General features: G+C 42.9%; 1 protein-coding gene across 7 annotated transcripts in view; it reads left to right on the forward strand.

The window, feature by feature from the left end:
* The window catches only part of MYO1B (myosin IB), a 201,828-nt gene that overhangs the window by 20,124 nt on the left and 164,107 nt on the right, over positions 1 to 17,597 (forward strand). For all 7 annotated transcript variants that reach the window (XM_006069448.4, XM_044936636.2, XM_044936637.2 and 4 more), the window contains one exon: positions 15,132 to 15,275. In XM_006069448.4, coding sequence (XP_006069510.1) covers positions 15,141 to 15,275 — 135 coding nt within the window. In that variant the 5' untranslated portion in view covers positions 15,132 to 15,140. Of the gene's footprint in view, positions 1 to 15,131; positions 15,276 to 17,597 lie in introns of those variants that run through there.

The raw sequence follows: 17,597 nt of genomic DNA on the forward strand, positions 1-17,597 counted from the left end.
CAGGTTGAGACCATGCTGTATTCAAGGGAAAAAATAAGTGTGCATGTCTTAAAGGGCATTTTTATGTATGTATACTTTTGTAAATATATGAAATAATTGCTGCTTCCTAAGAATTTTGGGAAATGAAAAGAACTGTTATTACAATTTAGTTACCATTTATCAATTTAAATTTAGTAAACATAAATTTTGTTAGACAATTTAATTTGTGACTTAAAAAGAGTTATTTAGCTATGGGATGCCTTGTAAATTGCTCTGCTATATTGTATATCTTTCTGTTTCTTCCTAAATGCTTTATAATGTGTTTAGAGATACAGAAAAGTTGGTGCATTTGGTTTTAAATTCAGTAATGCTTCCAAAATGAGCAAAACTAGAAAAAAGTTATTCCAGAAAATACTTCCAAATTCTAATCTGATTGCTAATTTTAGTCAATTTAGGTGAAGTAACCCCAGTGCAATTTAGCTATTTTCTTTAAAAATTCTTTTTCAGTGACAAAGTCATTTTGCCTTCTCAATTTACATATCAGTGTCATTTTGGTAACATGTTAGCTGTTTTTGTTTGATCAGTTCTCAACTAATAAACATTCATGAAGCCCTAACGTAAATGTATAAACATCTCTGTCTTTGATTACATAGTGTGGATATGTAACTATCCACTAAAGTGGTTTAGTAGATAACTGCTTGAGGAAGCTTCTGAATTTTTATTATTCCAAAAATACTTTTTCTTAACCACAAGCACAGAGACATTACTGAAGATGTACTGTTGAGTGATGCATATTTTTCTTTTACTATGGTTTCTTTTTCTTATTAGAGTATAGTTGGGTTTATATGAATTTCTTAATTTGTAATTTTAGATCCCTTTTTTGCTTTCATAACTGGATACATTTGTTAAAACAACCAGTGCCATTTTGCAGCTAAGCGTGTAGTTGTAAACAGAGAACACAGTCACATGTGTCCCGATGCCTTTCCTGATGGTGATCCTGTGATTTTGTGCATTTCCTTCTGTGCTGTGTGTGGTTATTCCCTTAATATATATTTTTTTTTTTTCTGTTTTTTGGCTGGTGAGGTCAGAACAAAGAGAGCTGCGTTCCTTTATGTCTGAGTAAGTGACATTGGGAAAGTTTTCTGTGGCCTGGCATTTTTGGTTTCTCACATTCTTTGTAATCAGGCCTGTGATTGCTTACCCCGAAATGAAGGAAGTCAGTCTTTCCCAGTTGAGCTATTCTTGCTGAGTCAGTAATGATGGAAGCCGGAACAAGACCTTAGGAGACGATGTGTTCGACCCCTTTGTGGGGAGGCTGAGGCTCAACATTGCCAGTGTGCTGGGTCTCCCTGCACTACTGCAGAACTCGGGGGGTTCTTTCTGAGCCACTGTGGTGTTCATTCCAACCTCTGGTCTGTTGCAGAATGCAACAGCTGATGTTTCCCGGAGAGATACTTTCCTTCCTTACCGCAGAGAGTGCACGAAATTCAGTACCTTTCCCTCCATTGTCACTGAAAAGAGCCTGGATGATGCAAGGAGCCTTTTTTAAGGAAAGTAGTTTTGCTTTGGTGTACCCTAGGCTATTTCATGTGAATGTCGTTGTTCAGCCAGGTGTCTTCAGAAATTGACATAGAGGGACCCCCAAACTGCTGGGTACAAGGAACCCTACATGTGTGGCTCCCAGGTGCAAATCACCATACTTTGAACTATAAGGGAACAGCTTGAGTGCTTGGATGGTCTGGTCAAGCATACAGAGAACAGAGAAGGACTCCAAACCTTGTAAGCAAGGGGAGGGGCTGAGGACAGGAGAACTTGGTGTGGATATTAGCGTGTGGGACAAGACTGAGACCCTCTGATTAACGAGCCAGTTCATTTGGAAGGAAAGTTGGATTTCCCCTGGTGGCTGTGTTCTGTTTAATAACCACTGGTTGTATCTGGGGTCTGTGCACCAGCCAGGAACTAATCAGAGCTGTCAGGTGTGCCAGTTACATGTGAGCCCTTTTACGTTCACCTGGGGGTTCCAGGGCGTCAGGTTTGCCAATCTAAACACGTTGGACTTCTTGGAAATTTTTTTAATCCGTCACGAGGGAACGGATTGAGAGGCCTATTGGTTATAATTTGCAGGTCCCAGTGCAGCTGAGTTTGTGTTTCTGACTATTAACAGTGGTTTATAGTTTTTGGCTCCTTTGTCCCTCAGGAACTCATAGGCCTTTTCAGACATTAGCTCATGAGTTCTCATAACGTCCAATGTGAGTGGGACAGCACGACCATAGGTTCCCCCTAAAGTCAGGACGGCTTGTCTTCCATTCCTGACGGGTGCTGCGCTGGGGAAGCGGGTGGAAAAGAGGCATGGGGGTGGTTTTCAGACCCAGTCTTAGGGGTGGGTGGCATTCTCTGAAGGCACCCTGCCCTTTGGCAGTTGTTCCTGCCATGACTCTGCAGAACTTCCTCCGGGAAGTGATGGTGGAGACAGTGCTGTCGGCTGCGTGCTTCCTCGGGGTACTGACCTCCATGGGATGTCCACTGCACATGAGGCAATGCTCAAGGTTATTTACATGGACACACCAGCCAGGAGACCTCAGGGCCAAGCAGGGGAGCTCTTCAGGTTAGCAGAAATAGGCACTAGGGAGGGAGAGAACTGGCATCTGGTGATAGCCTCTTGGGAGTCGGGCTTTGCTTTCTCAAAAGAGAAAGTAGACTGGATGTTGTCATCCCTGAATTTTTAGATCAGAACTCGAATTCCAGAGATGAATTTCCTTGGATGCAAGCTTGGGTCAGTGATTCAAAGCCTGTGATGTTCCACGTTGGGTGGATCAAAAGTGAATTCTCAGTCATGGTAAACTCTTGCTACTGAACTTGTGAAAAGTTACTCTTTCCCAAGTCAAGCTTCTCTAAGAACTGTGGAGTATTCTGAAGTTTGATGACTTAGGAATTAGAGTGAAGGATGTGTGTGTAATATAATGAGTATGAAAGCCCATACTCTTAGACCCATTAGGAAAGCTTCCTCTTCACGCTGGCTCTTCCAGAAACCAAATATGCAACATCTCCTGGGTCCATTTCTATCTCTGGTAAAATAAGGATTTGCCTGGGATGCTAAGAAATTTTGCTCATACATCAGAAGAGGTAGTCTGTAGTTTGTAATCCAGAACTTTCAATGTTGTCATAGCAGCCAGTTATTTTTGATTCAAAAGTCTTTTCTACTTAGTCTTGATAATACAATTCATCATTTCCTTAGAAAAAAACTTTTTTTTAACCTATCACATTATAAATTATAAAGTTCTGTCTAGATGCTATCTTTCAAATCCTTAATAACTGGACCATGCCTGGGGTTGAGGGTAGCCCAGCCCCTGGCTGACGGCTTTGGTGTAGCAAGCCCAGCCTTTCTATACCCAGACAGAAACAAACCTGACGTTGCCACTGAGTGGTTCCTGGCCCATCTCTGCCTGTTCAGAGGTACCCTCCAGGGTGTGGACTCTTACATATCCAGAAAGTTGCATCAATTGCCTTTTGCGTTAACAGAGCTTTTTAAGATCTGAGTCTGGCTTTGTGATTTATGGGCTTCTATATGGTTTTAGGTGTTTGTTTTCATTCCCAGTTCAAATCTATTCCATTTTATCATTGCCTGATAACTTAATGTCCTTTTTATTATCCGTAGTTGGAGCTCAAGACAACAGTTATTGTATGGAAACTGCCCGGTAGTTAGGCCTGTTTCTTTCCTAAATCGAAGATGCTAACAAAAGCCTTCCTACTAGCAGTCTATTAAATATCCTTAACAAAACGCTTTAGAGAAAGATGGATAAAACCTCAGTGTGTAGTGGCTTTAACAGTGGAAAACAGGATTGGAAAATCAGATAACTATGTGAAGTAAAGCCATGAATCGGCATACCATATACTATAAGCTTCTCTAAGGAAGTGTGTTGATAGGAATGAAAATTGGCATCATTTGAGCCTTTTCATAAATGCATGTCGTGGCCCATTTTCTTAGACTTGGGGGAGCCCTGCATAGCACCCTGTGTGGCCCACCAGCCTCTTCTCCTTTAAGAAACACTCTGCTTGAGTAAATTGTCCTAAAGAATGCAGTTTTCATTCCATTTGCCCTTAACTTCATAAATACTGAGAAAGTGTTTTGACCTTCAGTTTCTAACCCAGGTCTTTCTTATTCTTGGTGAACCTTATGAGGCTCTCTGATAGGAAGGGTAGAGATAATGGAACCAGCCCTGGAAGGAACAATGGGCCGAGTCACTCCCAGGTACATCCATCTACCTATTCTGCACACCAGCGCCTTGTGCACCATCCCTTGGCCAGGCAGCGGGGGTCTTCACACGTGGGGAGCTCAGGCTTTCTCCAGAGGCCGGAGGAGACCAGCAAGCTGACAGTTGTGCTGGATGTGTAGGGCTTGCTCAGAGCACACCTTTTGGGGAAGGGCTGCTCATACCGGTTTAAGTCAGGGAGGATTTATTTAAGACAAGCAGCTCAGCTGATCCTGTGGAGCAAAGGCCTACAGCTAGAACCACTTTTCCGTCTGTCCCAGGAGGTCCTTCATGTGAGGTTTGCCTTAAGGGGTTGAGAGACTTGGTCAAGGAGCAGTGAGAACGAGGAGGAAGGCTGGAGTCCAATTGTGGAGTCATGTCAGCTCTGATGAGGAATTTTTTTTTTTATATTTGATAAAATATACATAACGTATCATGGCCATTTTAACCTTTTTAAGTGTGCAGTTCAATGGCACAGAGTATATTTACATTGTTGTGTAACTATCAGCACCATTGGTCATCTTCCCAAAGTGAAACCTTGTGCTGGTTAAACAGCAACTTCCCTTTCCCTCCTCCCTCAGTCCCTGGTAACCACCGTCCTAGTTTCTGTCTTTATGAATTTGACTGCTCTAGGACCTCATATAAGTGGAGTCATACAGTACTGACTTACTTCAGTTGGTCAGATGGTAAAGAATCTGCCTGCAATGCGGGAGATCCGGGTTTGATCCCTGGGACAGGAAGATCCCCCCCCTGCAGAAGGGAATGTCAACCCACTCTAGTATTCTTGGGGCTTCCCTGGTGGCTCAGATGGTAAAGAGTCTGCCTGCAATGTGGGAGAACTCTGCAGTGTGGGAGACCTTGGTTCAATCCCTGGGCCAGGAAGATTTCCTGGAGGAGGAAATGGCAACCCACTCCAGGGTTCTTGTCTGGAGAGTTCCATGGACCCAGAAGCCTGGCGGGCTACCGTCCATGGGTTCACAGAGTGGGACAGGAATGAGTGGCTAACACTTTCACTATTTCACTTAGCATGATGTCCTCAGGTTTCATCTGTGCTATAGCATGTGTCAGAATTTGCTTTTTTTCTTAAGGCTGAATAATATCCCATTGTTTGTGTGTCACATTTTGTTTTGTGAATAATGCTGCTTTGAACATGAACGTTGGAGTCCCTCCTTTCAAATTCTAAAGTAGAATTGCTGGGTCATATGGTAGTTCTCTGATCTTTTTGAGCATCTCCTAAGGAATTTGAATATTAAGATGCTGAAGAGTTTTTGGGAGATTTACAGCAGGGCTTACCTGATCAGTGAAGAAAATGCCAACCCATTCTAGTATTCTTGCCTGGAGAATTCCATGGACAGAGGAGCCTGGTGGGCTACAGTCCATGGGGTCATAAAGAGTAGGATACAACTGAGCGACTTTCACTTACCTCATCAAACTGTGATTTAGAAGGGCAACTTGGGTGGTGTGGCGCATGGGTCGGGGGACGAGGGGGCCTGGCAGAGGCATTGGTGAAGACAACTTAGGAGGTTGCTGCCTTCAGGGTGAGAAATGATGAAGCCTGAACTGGGGCAGTCCCAGTGGGGAAGGGTGGGAAGGGATGGAGCAGGAGTGATTAAGCTGATATAATCAAGGTGATACATTGTATGGGGAGTTAGAGACAGGGAGAGGCCAAGGGTGAGAAACTAGATTAACTGTGACTGTGGAATTTAGGGAGAGTAAGATGGTTTTGTTTTTGTTTCTGGTCTTGTGGTATGTGATGGTAGAATAGATGTGGATGTGTACCAATATGTTAGAAACAGCCAAGTGGTAGAGATGATTGGTGGGCAGGTAGTTGATACTGTGGGTTGCTAATTTGGGGGTGGGGAGATGGTAAAGAGGGGCTTGCTTGGTGGGTCAGAGGGTAAAGAATCTGCCTGCAGTGTACGAGACCTGAGTTCAGTTCCTGGGTTGGTAAGATCCCCTGGAGAAGGGAATGGCTACCCACTCCAGTATTCTTGCCTGGAGAATTCCGTGGACAGAGGAGCCCGGTGGGCTACAGTCGATGGAGTTGCAAAGAGTCAGCCATGATTGAGTGACTAAGCATACACACAGAAGGTAAAGAACAGAGGGGCAGATGGCCATACAATTTGGCTGAATTTTAAAGTGTTGGATATTACTGGTGTAGCTCCAGAGTTTCATAGCTCCCATGAATCTATTTCACATTCCTACCTGAGGCAGAAATACTTACATAGATCAATTTATAAAGCCAGAAATGATGGCCATTTCATTGGTTATAAAAATCAGGTTTTCTAGGGATTCTAATGGATCCAGAAGGATTTAAACTAAAGCTTGAGGCTGTTGGATTTGGCTTATATTCTTTTTGCTCATCTACATTTTCTGATTTCTTTTTTCCTCTAGTGAACTTGTGTTGCTTTTAATCATTAAGATAGTCATTTGAAATTTCAAAAGTTACCTATTTTTTGTCTCAATTCTCTTACTAGACTGTGAGCTCCTGGGGAGTGTATGGGACAAGGAAGCGCCATGATTATTGTGTGTCCTTAGCACTTAACACAATGCTAGGGACCAACAGGGCTGAATAGCATAAGTGGTGGTTGAACCGAATTGAATGGAAATTTAATCAGACTTTTCTCAAAGATGAGGTTGGTGCTATTTTGAAAGATCCAGGAAGGAAGTTTCAGGTTTTTTTTAGTCACTTAACCCATTATATTAGGTACTGAACCACGTCTTACAGACTTGGCCTCTCTTTTGCCTTTGTTTTGCTATCAGGATTTGCTGAGTCTTATTTTATTCATGAAATCTTGCCACATTGGCTTTGTTTTCTTAGTTAAATGTGTTTCTCATGTTATCCTTAAAAGCATTAGCGATGTCTTTGGGAGCCAAATAGCTCAATTCTGTTTCCTGTCCTTTGTTGATAGTATTGTGCTTTTAGAGGAATGGATCAAAGTGGCTTGAAGCCACAGTCATTATTTTGCCTTCTGGTCGGCTGGGAGGGAACCACCCAACCCAGGATGGCAGCTGTGAGAATGTGCACTATTGAACAACTCAGTTGTCAACCATAAATTTGCACACTTGTTTTCCTTTTGTGTTTGTCTGAATGCCTGCCATGTGCCAGAGGCTGTGCACTGTGCCTTTGGGGAAATAAAGATGAATAAGGGTGACTCGTGACACCATGGAGCTGATTCTCCAGAAAAGGGGCTATAAAGCATACAAGACTACGGCACAAGGAGGTTAATGAGGGGAACTCGAGTCAAATAACAGTGGTTACTATGGTAAGAAGACTCCCCAAAGGCTCTGCTTCTGATGTATATTATAATAGATGTATTCAGATGTCCTCATTTACAGTTACCAGAGCAGTAGATAACCTGCTTTCATTAAGTTTTCCTGCAAGTGGCTTTTATGGCTATGCTTAAGAAATTCCTTCACATTTTAAAACTTATTTATTATTTAATCATTTACTTATTTATTTTTGGCCATACTGGGACACTCGCAGGATCTTCCCTGGTGGCTCAGATGGTAAAGCATCTGCCTGCAATGTGGGAGACCCGGGTTTGATTCCTGGGTCGGGAAGATCCCCTGGAGAAGGAAATGGCAATCCACTCCAGCACTCTTGCCTGGAAAATCCCATGGACGGAGAAGCCTGATAGGCTACAGTCCATGGGGTCACAAAGAGTCAGACACAACTGAGCGACTTCACTTTCACTTTCACTTTCATACTGGGACACTCGCAGGATCTTAGTTTGCCCACAAGGGATTGAACCCGGGCCATGGTAGTGAAAGTGTCATTAAGAGTCCTAACCACTGGACTGCCAGGAAATTTCCATTATTTACTATTTTTTTAAGTTGAATGGCTCAGAGGGTAAAGAAACTGCCTGCAATGCGGGAGAACCAGGTTGATCACCGGGTGGGAAGATCCCCTGAAGAATGGAATGGCAACCCTCTGTAGTATTCTTGCCTGGAGGAATCCTTGGACAGAGGAGCCTGATTGATGACAGTCCATGGGGTTGCAAAGAGTCAGACACGACTGAATGACAAAACACTTTTTTTTCATAGTTGATTTACAATTTTGTGTTAGTTTCTGGTGTGCAAACAATTCAGTTTTATATGTACTCTTTTTCATATTCTTTTCCATTATGGTTTATTACAGGATATTGAATATAATTTCCTGTACCACACAGTAGGACCTTGTTGTGTATCTGTTTTATGTAATCGTAGCTTGTAGTCCAAGGTTTCTTCAAATTTAAAATTGTGTTCATAAATTAATGTTAATCCTTGTTAACCATTGCCCTGCTCAGCTCTGATTTGAGAATGTTCTTTCAGATTCTACAGTAAAACTGTTTCAACTTAAAAATACACATTTGTTCTCATCTGTGGCATCCTGAGGCTTTTGAGTAACGTGGGAGACCAACAGATAATATATTTCAGCTTAAAATACATCTCCTATTTAGTCATTAAATTACCAATTACTTTGGAATAACTTTTCAGTGTTGCTGTTTTGATGTCAATAGTAGAACGGCCATGCTCTTCATAAGGATCTACTGTCTGGTTTGGCCATGTGTCTGTGGGGCTGTTGGCTTGGGGAATGCTGGTCTTGACATCCCCAGGCATAGACATTAACGTGGTAGGTGACTTGTAATTTAAGGTTGGGGCTGGGTAGACTACTCATATATAAATGTTAAGTTATAGATGGCATTTTAAGATGCTGTAGGATGTTTATGTTTCATTCCTTTGGATTTTGAGGGATTTTTGAAATGATGCTTTTCAGATTTAAATGGTATTTTTATGCTGCAAAAGATGCCAGTAAATGAATTGATATACACTGCAATATAGGTAGTAAGTTTTTGAGATGAGAGTAAGTAGGGGAAGGAATGCTTTGATCATGTATTTTGTTTTTCTTGGATGGACAAACAGGTGAAAAGAGCTTGTGCGGCCATGAAGTCACCTGTTATCAGTTGGTGAGCTGCTGGCTGGGCTAAACCAGTGCCCTTAGGTGGAGGTCCTGCCTCCAGGTTCCCCAGTGGTCCTCTAAAGGCTCCACCAGTTGTTGTATTTTGTGGATTGCTTTCTCCAAGGTTGGGAGAAAAAGTTTGGTTTCACATAATATTGAAGATCAAACAGTGGTTTAATACTTATATTGGGCACAGTACTTAGTGTTCAAGTCAGTCAAGGATCTTGGTTGGGTGCAATGCAGAAAGGATGTAGGAACTCACAGAATTGCTGAAAGGTCAGAGGACCAGGAAGGATATAGGCTTAGAAGGTAGGCAGGAACCTCCGAAAGACTGGGGGACTGGGCAGCGGGATCCATAGCAGAAGCCAGGGGATGGGAACCACCTGGTCTTCATGCTGCTGCTGTCATGCAGTGAGTAATGAGTATAACCACCAGCTGTCATCATGTCCCGGGACTCCTGGTCATAGGAGGGTGTGATTGGCTGTGTATAAGCCATGTTCGGCCTTCCCAGGTCGCTCAGTGGGTAGAGTCTGCCTGCAATACAGGAGATGTAGGAAACTGGTTTGATCCCTGGATCAGGAAGGTCCTCTGGAGGAGCGCATGGCAATCCACTCCAGTATTCTTGCCTGGAGAATCTCATGGACAGAGGAGCCTGGCGGGCTACAGTCCATAGTGTTTCAAAGAGTTGAACATGACTGAAGTGACTTAGCATGCACGCACGCACGCATGCAGGCCACGTTCTTTGGGGGTGGAGAAAGCATGTCTGTCTCCTTCGAATTCTGTAGTGAGAATTGGGCATTACTTCTCACTAGTTACTTGTCATAAGGTAACTTGGACTCCCTGAAAGGGGGAAAAAAGTAAAAGTGTGATAGTTGTCTGACTGTTTGTGACCCCATGGACTGAAGAATAGACCCTAGGGACTAGCCCACTGGGCTCCTCTGGCTGTGTCCTGGAGAATCCAGGCAAGAATACTGGAGTGAGTTGCCATTCTTTTCTCCAGGGGATCTTCTTGACCCAGAGATTGAACCTGGGTCTCCTGTATTGCAGGCGGATTCTTTACTGGAATAGGATTGTATACAGGATAGTGTCTCCATTAAAAAAAAAAAAAGGCGAATGTCTCCTCTGGCTTATCTTGTGGCTGCCCAGAACTCACATATGCCTTTCTTTCCATACTTCGGCTTAAGAAAATAAAATGCTCCAGCCAGCATCATGCCAGAGAAGGCAATGGCACCCCACTCCAGTACTCTTGCCTGGAAAATCCCATGGATGGAGGAGCCTGGTAGGCTGCAGTCCATGGGGTTGCTAGGAGTCGGACACGACTGAGCGACTTCACTTTCACTTTTCACTTTCATGCATTGGAGAAGGAAATGGCAACCCACTCCAGTGTTCTTGCCTGGAGAATCCCAGGGACGGGGGAGCCTGGTGGGCTGCCGTCTATGGGGTCACACAGAGTCGGACACCACTGAAGCGACTTAGCAGCAGCAGCAGCAGCATCATTCAGCTCTTCCCTGTGAGGCTGAAAACATAGCTGCCCCTCCACAGAGGGTATCAAGAAGATCTCTTTTGTCCGTTGTCTTCTGTGGCTCCATCTAAAGTGGAGTGTAGGGGATGATGGCTTTGTCATGTTTTAACAGTTCTTGTTTTTAGTTTGTTTTATGAGTTGGAGGTCTTGGTGTTGATTGTCTTAAGAATTAAGTACTTGTCACTGTCAGCCAGACTCCCTTAAAAATGTTATTGGCTTTCAAGGTTTACTGCTTCCATCGACTAATAAAAAACAGTACAAGCATGCTAAGTCGCTTCAGTCTTGTCCAATTCTTTGCGACCCCCTGGATTGTAGCCCACCAGGGGATCTTCCCGACCCAGGGATCAAACCCCTGTCTCTTACATTTCCTGCATTAGCAGGCAGGTTCTTTACTGCTAGTGCCACCTAGGAAGCCCCAATAAAAATCAGACAAACTACCAACCCCTAAGGTTTTGAACCTAGAACCCGATCTGAGAACTTGTCTCTGGGTAGTTGGACCTGGCCTTAGCTCTTGGTGAATGGAATCCACCTGGGAATAGTTAAGAAGCTTAAGAAGCAGTAGTGTGGGTGATAATTCCCCTGCATTCCATCTTCACGGTGGGTCTATTATCCTATTCTTGGGCTGTAGAGATGAAACAGTTGATTCTTGGGACAGAGGACTTCTCTGCATCTCCTGCCTCCAGCCAGAGTGACTCCTCTTAGAATCATATGTTCTCCCCTCTGGCTTTTGGACAGGCTAGTTTTACAGCTTTCTTGTAGATCTTCAATGAGTAGGCCACACATACTGTAGCATCAGATTTTTTCTCTCACGTTCTCAAAAGTTGCAAGCACAGGGTCCATGTTTTAAGGCACAACAGGCCATGGTTTAATCACCTGTTTCTCTGTTAAATATCAACGGTGATCTTGCCAGTCCAAATTAGTAAGTAGGTCCTCATGCCTGCACCCTTTCAGCCTTGGCTCAGCTGGTTCATGCTCTTTAATGTGTTATTTACAACATTCTATTTCCTTGTGCCACCTTCTTTTATTGGGTAAGATGCTTTCTGTCATAAATAATAGAAAATCCAACTCAAACAACCTAATAAGGAGAATTAGTTGGCCTCTGTGACTGAAAACTTGCAAGCTGTGTGGCAGGCTTCAGGTGCAAACCTTTCCGGAGGTTTGTGATGTCACTGGATTATTTTCTTTGCTTGCCCTCCTCCGTGTACTGTTTTCCTCCTCAGACTAGCTCCCTAATAAAAGCAGACCCTATGGACTGTAGCCTACCAGGCTCCTTTGTCCGTGGGATTTCCCAGACAATAATACTGGAGTGGTTTGCCATTTTCTTCTCCAGGGGATCTTCCTGACCCAGGGATTGAACCCAGGTCTTCTGCATTGCAGGTAGCCTCTTTACCATCTGAGCTACTAGGGACGCTCCAAAAGCAGTCATGGTCACAGCAATTCCTAGTACCACATCTGTAAATCATGCCACCCAGAGGTAGCTGGAACCTTTGTCCTAATACTCCAAGCCAAAGCTTCAGGCTCAGTTAAATGACCAGCGCTGAATCTGCTTTCATGGCTGGGAGATGGAAATGTGTTCATTGTCACAGTCTAGATCACATGCTCTATTCCTGGACATGAGATAAAAGTGGCTTCCTTGGAACAACGTGGATTCCCCTGGGGGGTCTTGGGAAGGGTGCAGGTGGTGAGCTTGTATGCATCAAACACAAAGTGTCCTCTGTGCTCTCCATATGTTCCTGTGTGGATTCTTCTGATAGTTTATGGAAACCTTGAGTTAGCAAGTCATTCTGAAATTTGTTCCTGTAGTCAGTGTTGCTCTTTCAGAGAAGAAACAAATCAGTTTCTTTTGGCTGAATTAAATATACGGGCTAATTTTGTTGAGATGTCAGAGTGACCCAACCAGGCCTGGAGATGGTAGTCAGGGAAAGTCAATCCATTTGTGTGAAGATAGGAAGTATCTCTGTGCCATTTTATCAGGGTTCCAGTTTCACCAGAATGAGAGTGTGGAGGAGGGTATCACTATTTGCTCCCCCAGAGAACCTAGATGCTAAAAAAAAAAAAAAAAAAAGAACCAAACCAACTGGTATGAAACAAAACTCTGCTGGCTGGACTAAATGGATGTTGGCATCACCTTTTCAGTTGGTTTACTTTATTGTGGTATTTTGATCTGAGAAAGTTGTGTTTTCAGAGTTTTTCCCTTTTACCCACTGCCTATAACAGCATTTGTTTTGCCCTCTTCCGCCCTTGCCCTTTGGATTGATTATAAAGTTGGGAAAGAAGTGTAAAAATCAGAACCCATACTCTCGCTTGAAACTCATATTTGAAACGATGGTGAAGCAGGTTTAATTACAGAGAAAGATTGGCTGGTTAATTGCTGTTACCTGCCATGAAGCTGTTGCCTTTCTGTAGCTGTTTCCATAAATAGACTTGATATACAGGAATCTACCCTGGGGCAAAGAGTTCCCATTCAGCCTCTTTACTTAATTCAAATTGCTGGGTTGAGGTGGTTATTTTTGAAACTCTTATCAGGTTGACTTTCCCCTTAATCCCTAAGCCTTCTTCCCTCATCTGCCAAATTACATGTAATGTATCGCTGCTAGATTGCTTTTGGCATTTCTCAAGTCTGAGAACTTGAAATTTGATTGAAATGTTAATTTATTGCGACAGTTTGGGCGCTCATGTTCCTATTCCTGAACAAGTCTCTGAAAGGACTTAGTGTGGGCCCAGCCCTGTCTCTGGCTTCTGTGCATCTCTAGAGCATGGCAGGTCTCCTTCCTTCTCCTGGTTTATTTTGAAAGAATCTGGCCTGATTCAAGGTATGTGAAACCATTCTTGGTGTGACTGTTGTTGGGTTTTAGCAATACCTGGGGCTGTTTATTCCAGGTGTAGTTGGCATGATATTTAAAAAGATTAACAAATAAGTTAACTTTGGTTTTCTTCTTTTGATTATTAAATAGTTCCTTATTGGTTGCTTTTGTTTATCAGAGAGCCTTGCTGCTGGTTCTTAGTCTCTCTTTTTTGGCTTTTCAGTACACACTTAAAAATTTTTTTTTAATGTTGTTGTTGTTCAGTCACTTGGTCATGTCTGGCTCTTTGCAACCCATGGACTGCAGCACGCCAGGCTTCCCTGTCCTTCACCATTTCCTGGAGTTGCTCAAACTTACATCCATCGAGTTTGTGATGCCATCCAGCCACCTCATCCTCCATCGTCCCTTTCTCCTCCTGGCTTCAATCTTTCCAGCATCAGGGTCTTTTCCAGTGAGTCAGCTGTTCTATCAGGTGGTCAAAGTAGTGGAGCTTTAGACTTCAGCATCAGTCCTTCCAATGAATTTTCAGAGTTGATTTCCTTTAGGATTAACTGGTTTGATCTCCTTGCAGTCCAAGGGACTCTCAAGAGTCTTCTCCAGCACCACAGTTCAAAAGCATCAATTCTTCAGTGTTCGGCCTTCTTTATGGTCTAACTCTCACATCCATACATGACTGTTGGAAGAACCAAAGCTTTGACTAAATGGACCTTTGTTGGCAAAGTAATGTTTCTTTGCTCTTCTAGCAGTGTGTCTGTTGGAATGAGCATTAAGAATACTGAGGTCATTCTTGGCAGGTTATATTATATAGGCAACCTCTGATTTTCAAGTGGGGTGTATTCTTTTTGTATATCAGTCAGTGTTGACTCCTGGAATGAAATTTCTCCCCATAGGTACAGTATTATAAGTGGTGATTTTGTTCTTTTAACACATAAATGTAATATAGTCCTAACTAACCATAAGCAAAATCTCTTAACCTTTCTGAGCTTCCTTATCTTAAAATGGGTATAATGATAACAATTTACCTCATAGAATTGTGAGAATTAAATTAATTGATGCACAGAAAGTTCTTGAGATAGCATCTGGTATGCAGCAAGTACTCCGTAAATGTTAACATCATTTTAAACACAATATGTTTTGGGAAATTGGCGTTTTGCATTTCATCATGGAATACTGGGTGATGCCACTTGGGGCAGCAGGTTTCTGTGGGTTCAGGTCTGACATTGGTAGGCAAGGGCTGGTAGAAAGGGGTGGGGTGGGTTCTCTTGCTAGTGTTTTGCAACTTCTGGTTGGGGAGAGGCGATGATCTAAAAAGAAGGAAACAGCAATCCTTGGCTACCTAGTGGCTCTTTCAGTAAATGGACTTTGCTTGGGTGATGATGACTAGGAGGGAGGTTCATCTGTGGTGGCAGGTTGGCAGTTGGGACTTCTAGCTTGGCAGTGACTGCAGCCTTCCCCCCACCCCCTCCACCCCCTAGGCTTCTGACATAGGTTGTAGGAAAGCAGAGGTTACAACATAGGTGAGGCAAGTGAGGACCATTGGGAACTGGCAGTGTTTCATTTCTCCATTGGTGCCAAGAACCCATCTGAACTAATCTTGCTCATTTAAATTCTTCCTTTCTTTTTCTTTCCTACAGCAAGAGACTATGGCCAAGATGGAGGTGAAAACATCACTGCTGGACAATATGATTGGAGTTGGAGATATGGTTCTTTTAGAACCTCTCAATGAGGACACCGTCATCGACAACCTCAAGAAGCGCTTTGACCACAATGAGATATATGTGAGTATGCACAGAATGTCATCTGGGGAGTTTAGACTTTGCATTTTATGGTTCAGAGCGGGCTTCTCTTCCTCAGACTCTTCTTTTTCCTGTGTGTTTATTGGAGTCCAGAGGTATTTGTTGATACCCTCAGGAAGAAGTTTGTGTTTGCTCACTTGGTGTGTGAGTAATGTTGATGAGAGTCTCGTGAGTCTCTTCCCACACATGGTGTCTGCTAACCAGGCAGAGTGTTGTGCTGGATGTTGATGGTATTCAAAATCAAGTGGAAGACTACGTTCTGCCCTCTGAGGGACGTACGCTCAGGAGGAAGTTTGAAATCCAGAAGTGTCATGGATACCTACATAAGATTAGTAGTCTAACCTTTGAGAAACCACTTATTGAAATGCAAGGCAGTCAACTGTCAAAAGAGAGAGAAACCTTCTTGATATTTGTAGTTAGTAAGAGACAGGAGCAAATTACCAGCTCTAAATATGTGTTTGGTCCCTGGAGATTTGGGAATAGTCTTGTGCCGCTATACAAAAGTATTATGTCAGGCACAAGAATGAAAACATAGAAATATATACAGTGATAGAAATATTATGTTGTAAAAATTCTCTATGAAGGATTTCACAGTGTTATGCTGTTGAGTTTTTAAAATGTATTTAAAATATGAATCAGAAATGCTTTTATGTGCAGCTTTTTGGGAATTTGCAGAAAGCACAGAAATTTGCATCTGCTCAGATAGAGACATGGTGTTAACTAAACTAAGGAAATGGGGCAGTGATGCCCTGTACCAGCAGCTGAGAAGGAAACCAATGGATTGGGTAGAAGTAGTTTTCGTAGATCCTACATCACCTTTGAGTTCTATATTTCTTCCACTCTATAGTGTTCAGTTCAGTTCAGCTGCTCAGTCGTGTCTGACTCTTTGCGACCCCATGAATCGCAGCACGCCAGGCCTCTCTGTCCATCACCAACTTCCGGACTTCACTCAGACTCACGTCCATCGAGTCAGTGATGCCATCCAGCCATCTCATCCTCTGTCGTCCCCTTCTCCTCCTGCCCCCAATCCCTCCCAGCATCAGAGTTTTTTCCAGTGAGTCAGCTCTTCTCATGAGGTGGCCAAAGTACTGGAGTTTCAGCTTTAGCACCATTCCCTCCAAAGAAATCCCAGGGCTGATCTCCTTCAGAATGGACTGGTTGGATCTCCTTGCAGTCCAAGGGACTCTAAAGAGTCTTCTCCAACACCACAGTTCAAAAGCATCAATTCTTTGGTGCTCAGCTTTCTTCACAGTCCAACTGTCACATCCATACATGACCACAGGAAAAACCATAGCCTTGGCTAGACGGACTTTTGTTGGCAAAGTAATGTCTCTGCTTTTCAATATGCTATCTAGGTTGGTCATGACTTTTCTTCCAAGGAGTAAGCGTCTTTTAATTTCATGGCTACATCTGTGTCTAGATATGAATTGGTTTATTGAGACATGCTTCATGTTTTCCTATTAGTGTGCAAACAATAGGAAGAAATATAAATAAATAAAAGGAGAGAACATAACTGATTTGTAACTTTTGTGGAAGTAATATATTTTAAAAATCATATGCAGAGCTATATTTTATGTCTCATATAGCTTTCCTTTTCAGGTAGGCAATCATGTTTCAAGGATAACTTTGGATAATTAATTTCTGAATGAAATAGGAATCATCATCTGGGACTTGAACTTTTCATCTTTCTTGATTTGATTATTAGAGATAGGGGTAGGTTGACAGTAACAACAATGAGATATGTGGGTACTGCTTTCGAATATTAATTGGGTAACTGGCTACTAACCTAAGTTCAGAGATGCAGTTATGTAAACTGCTGATTCAGGTGGACGAGGTATAAAATGCTGTTGCTTTATAACAGGGGGAAGGTGTGGTTTGGTTGGGCACTGAGGCCCCGGGTCACCTTTCCTCAGGCTATAGAACTTCAGCTTTCAGGTGGGAAAACTGCACGGCCCTGCAGCTTTAATTGAAAGTATGGTCTGATAGCAAATAAAAGACAGACTTTAAACATTGGTCTTTCAGGTGGAGATAGGAGAAATCAGTTATATCCCAACCTAAGGCAGCTGATCATTTTTCTTTTTGGCTCTGAGAAGCAGAATTCCCTTTCAGGTGAATTGAGAATAGGATGGAGAGTAGAACATTACATGCATTCAAATACCTGATTTGTTGTACCCACTAAAGATAAAACAATCTCCTTTTAAACAAAATACCAAGTGTTAGCATTCATGAGTCTTTAGCAGACGAAATGTCTGGGTTTCAGCCTTACATAATTTTATTTTCTGACTATTTTAGGAATGTTCTTTC

This window comes from Bubalus bubalis, chromosome 2 (genome assembly GCF_019923935.1).
Source record: "Bubalus bubalis isolate 160015118507 breed Murrah chromosome 2, NDDB_SH_1, whole genome shotgun sequence".
Taxonomy (NCBI): Eukaryota; Metazoa; Chordata; class Mammalia; order Artiodactyla; family Bovidae; genus Bubalus; species Bubalus bubalis.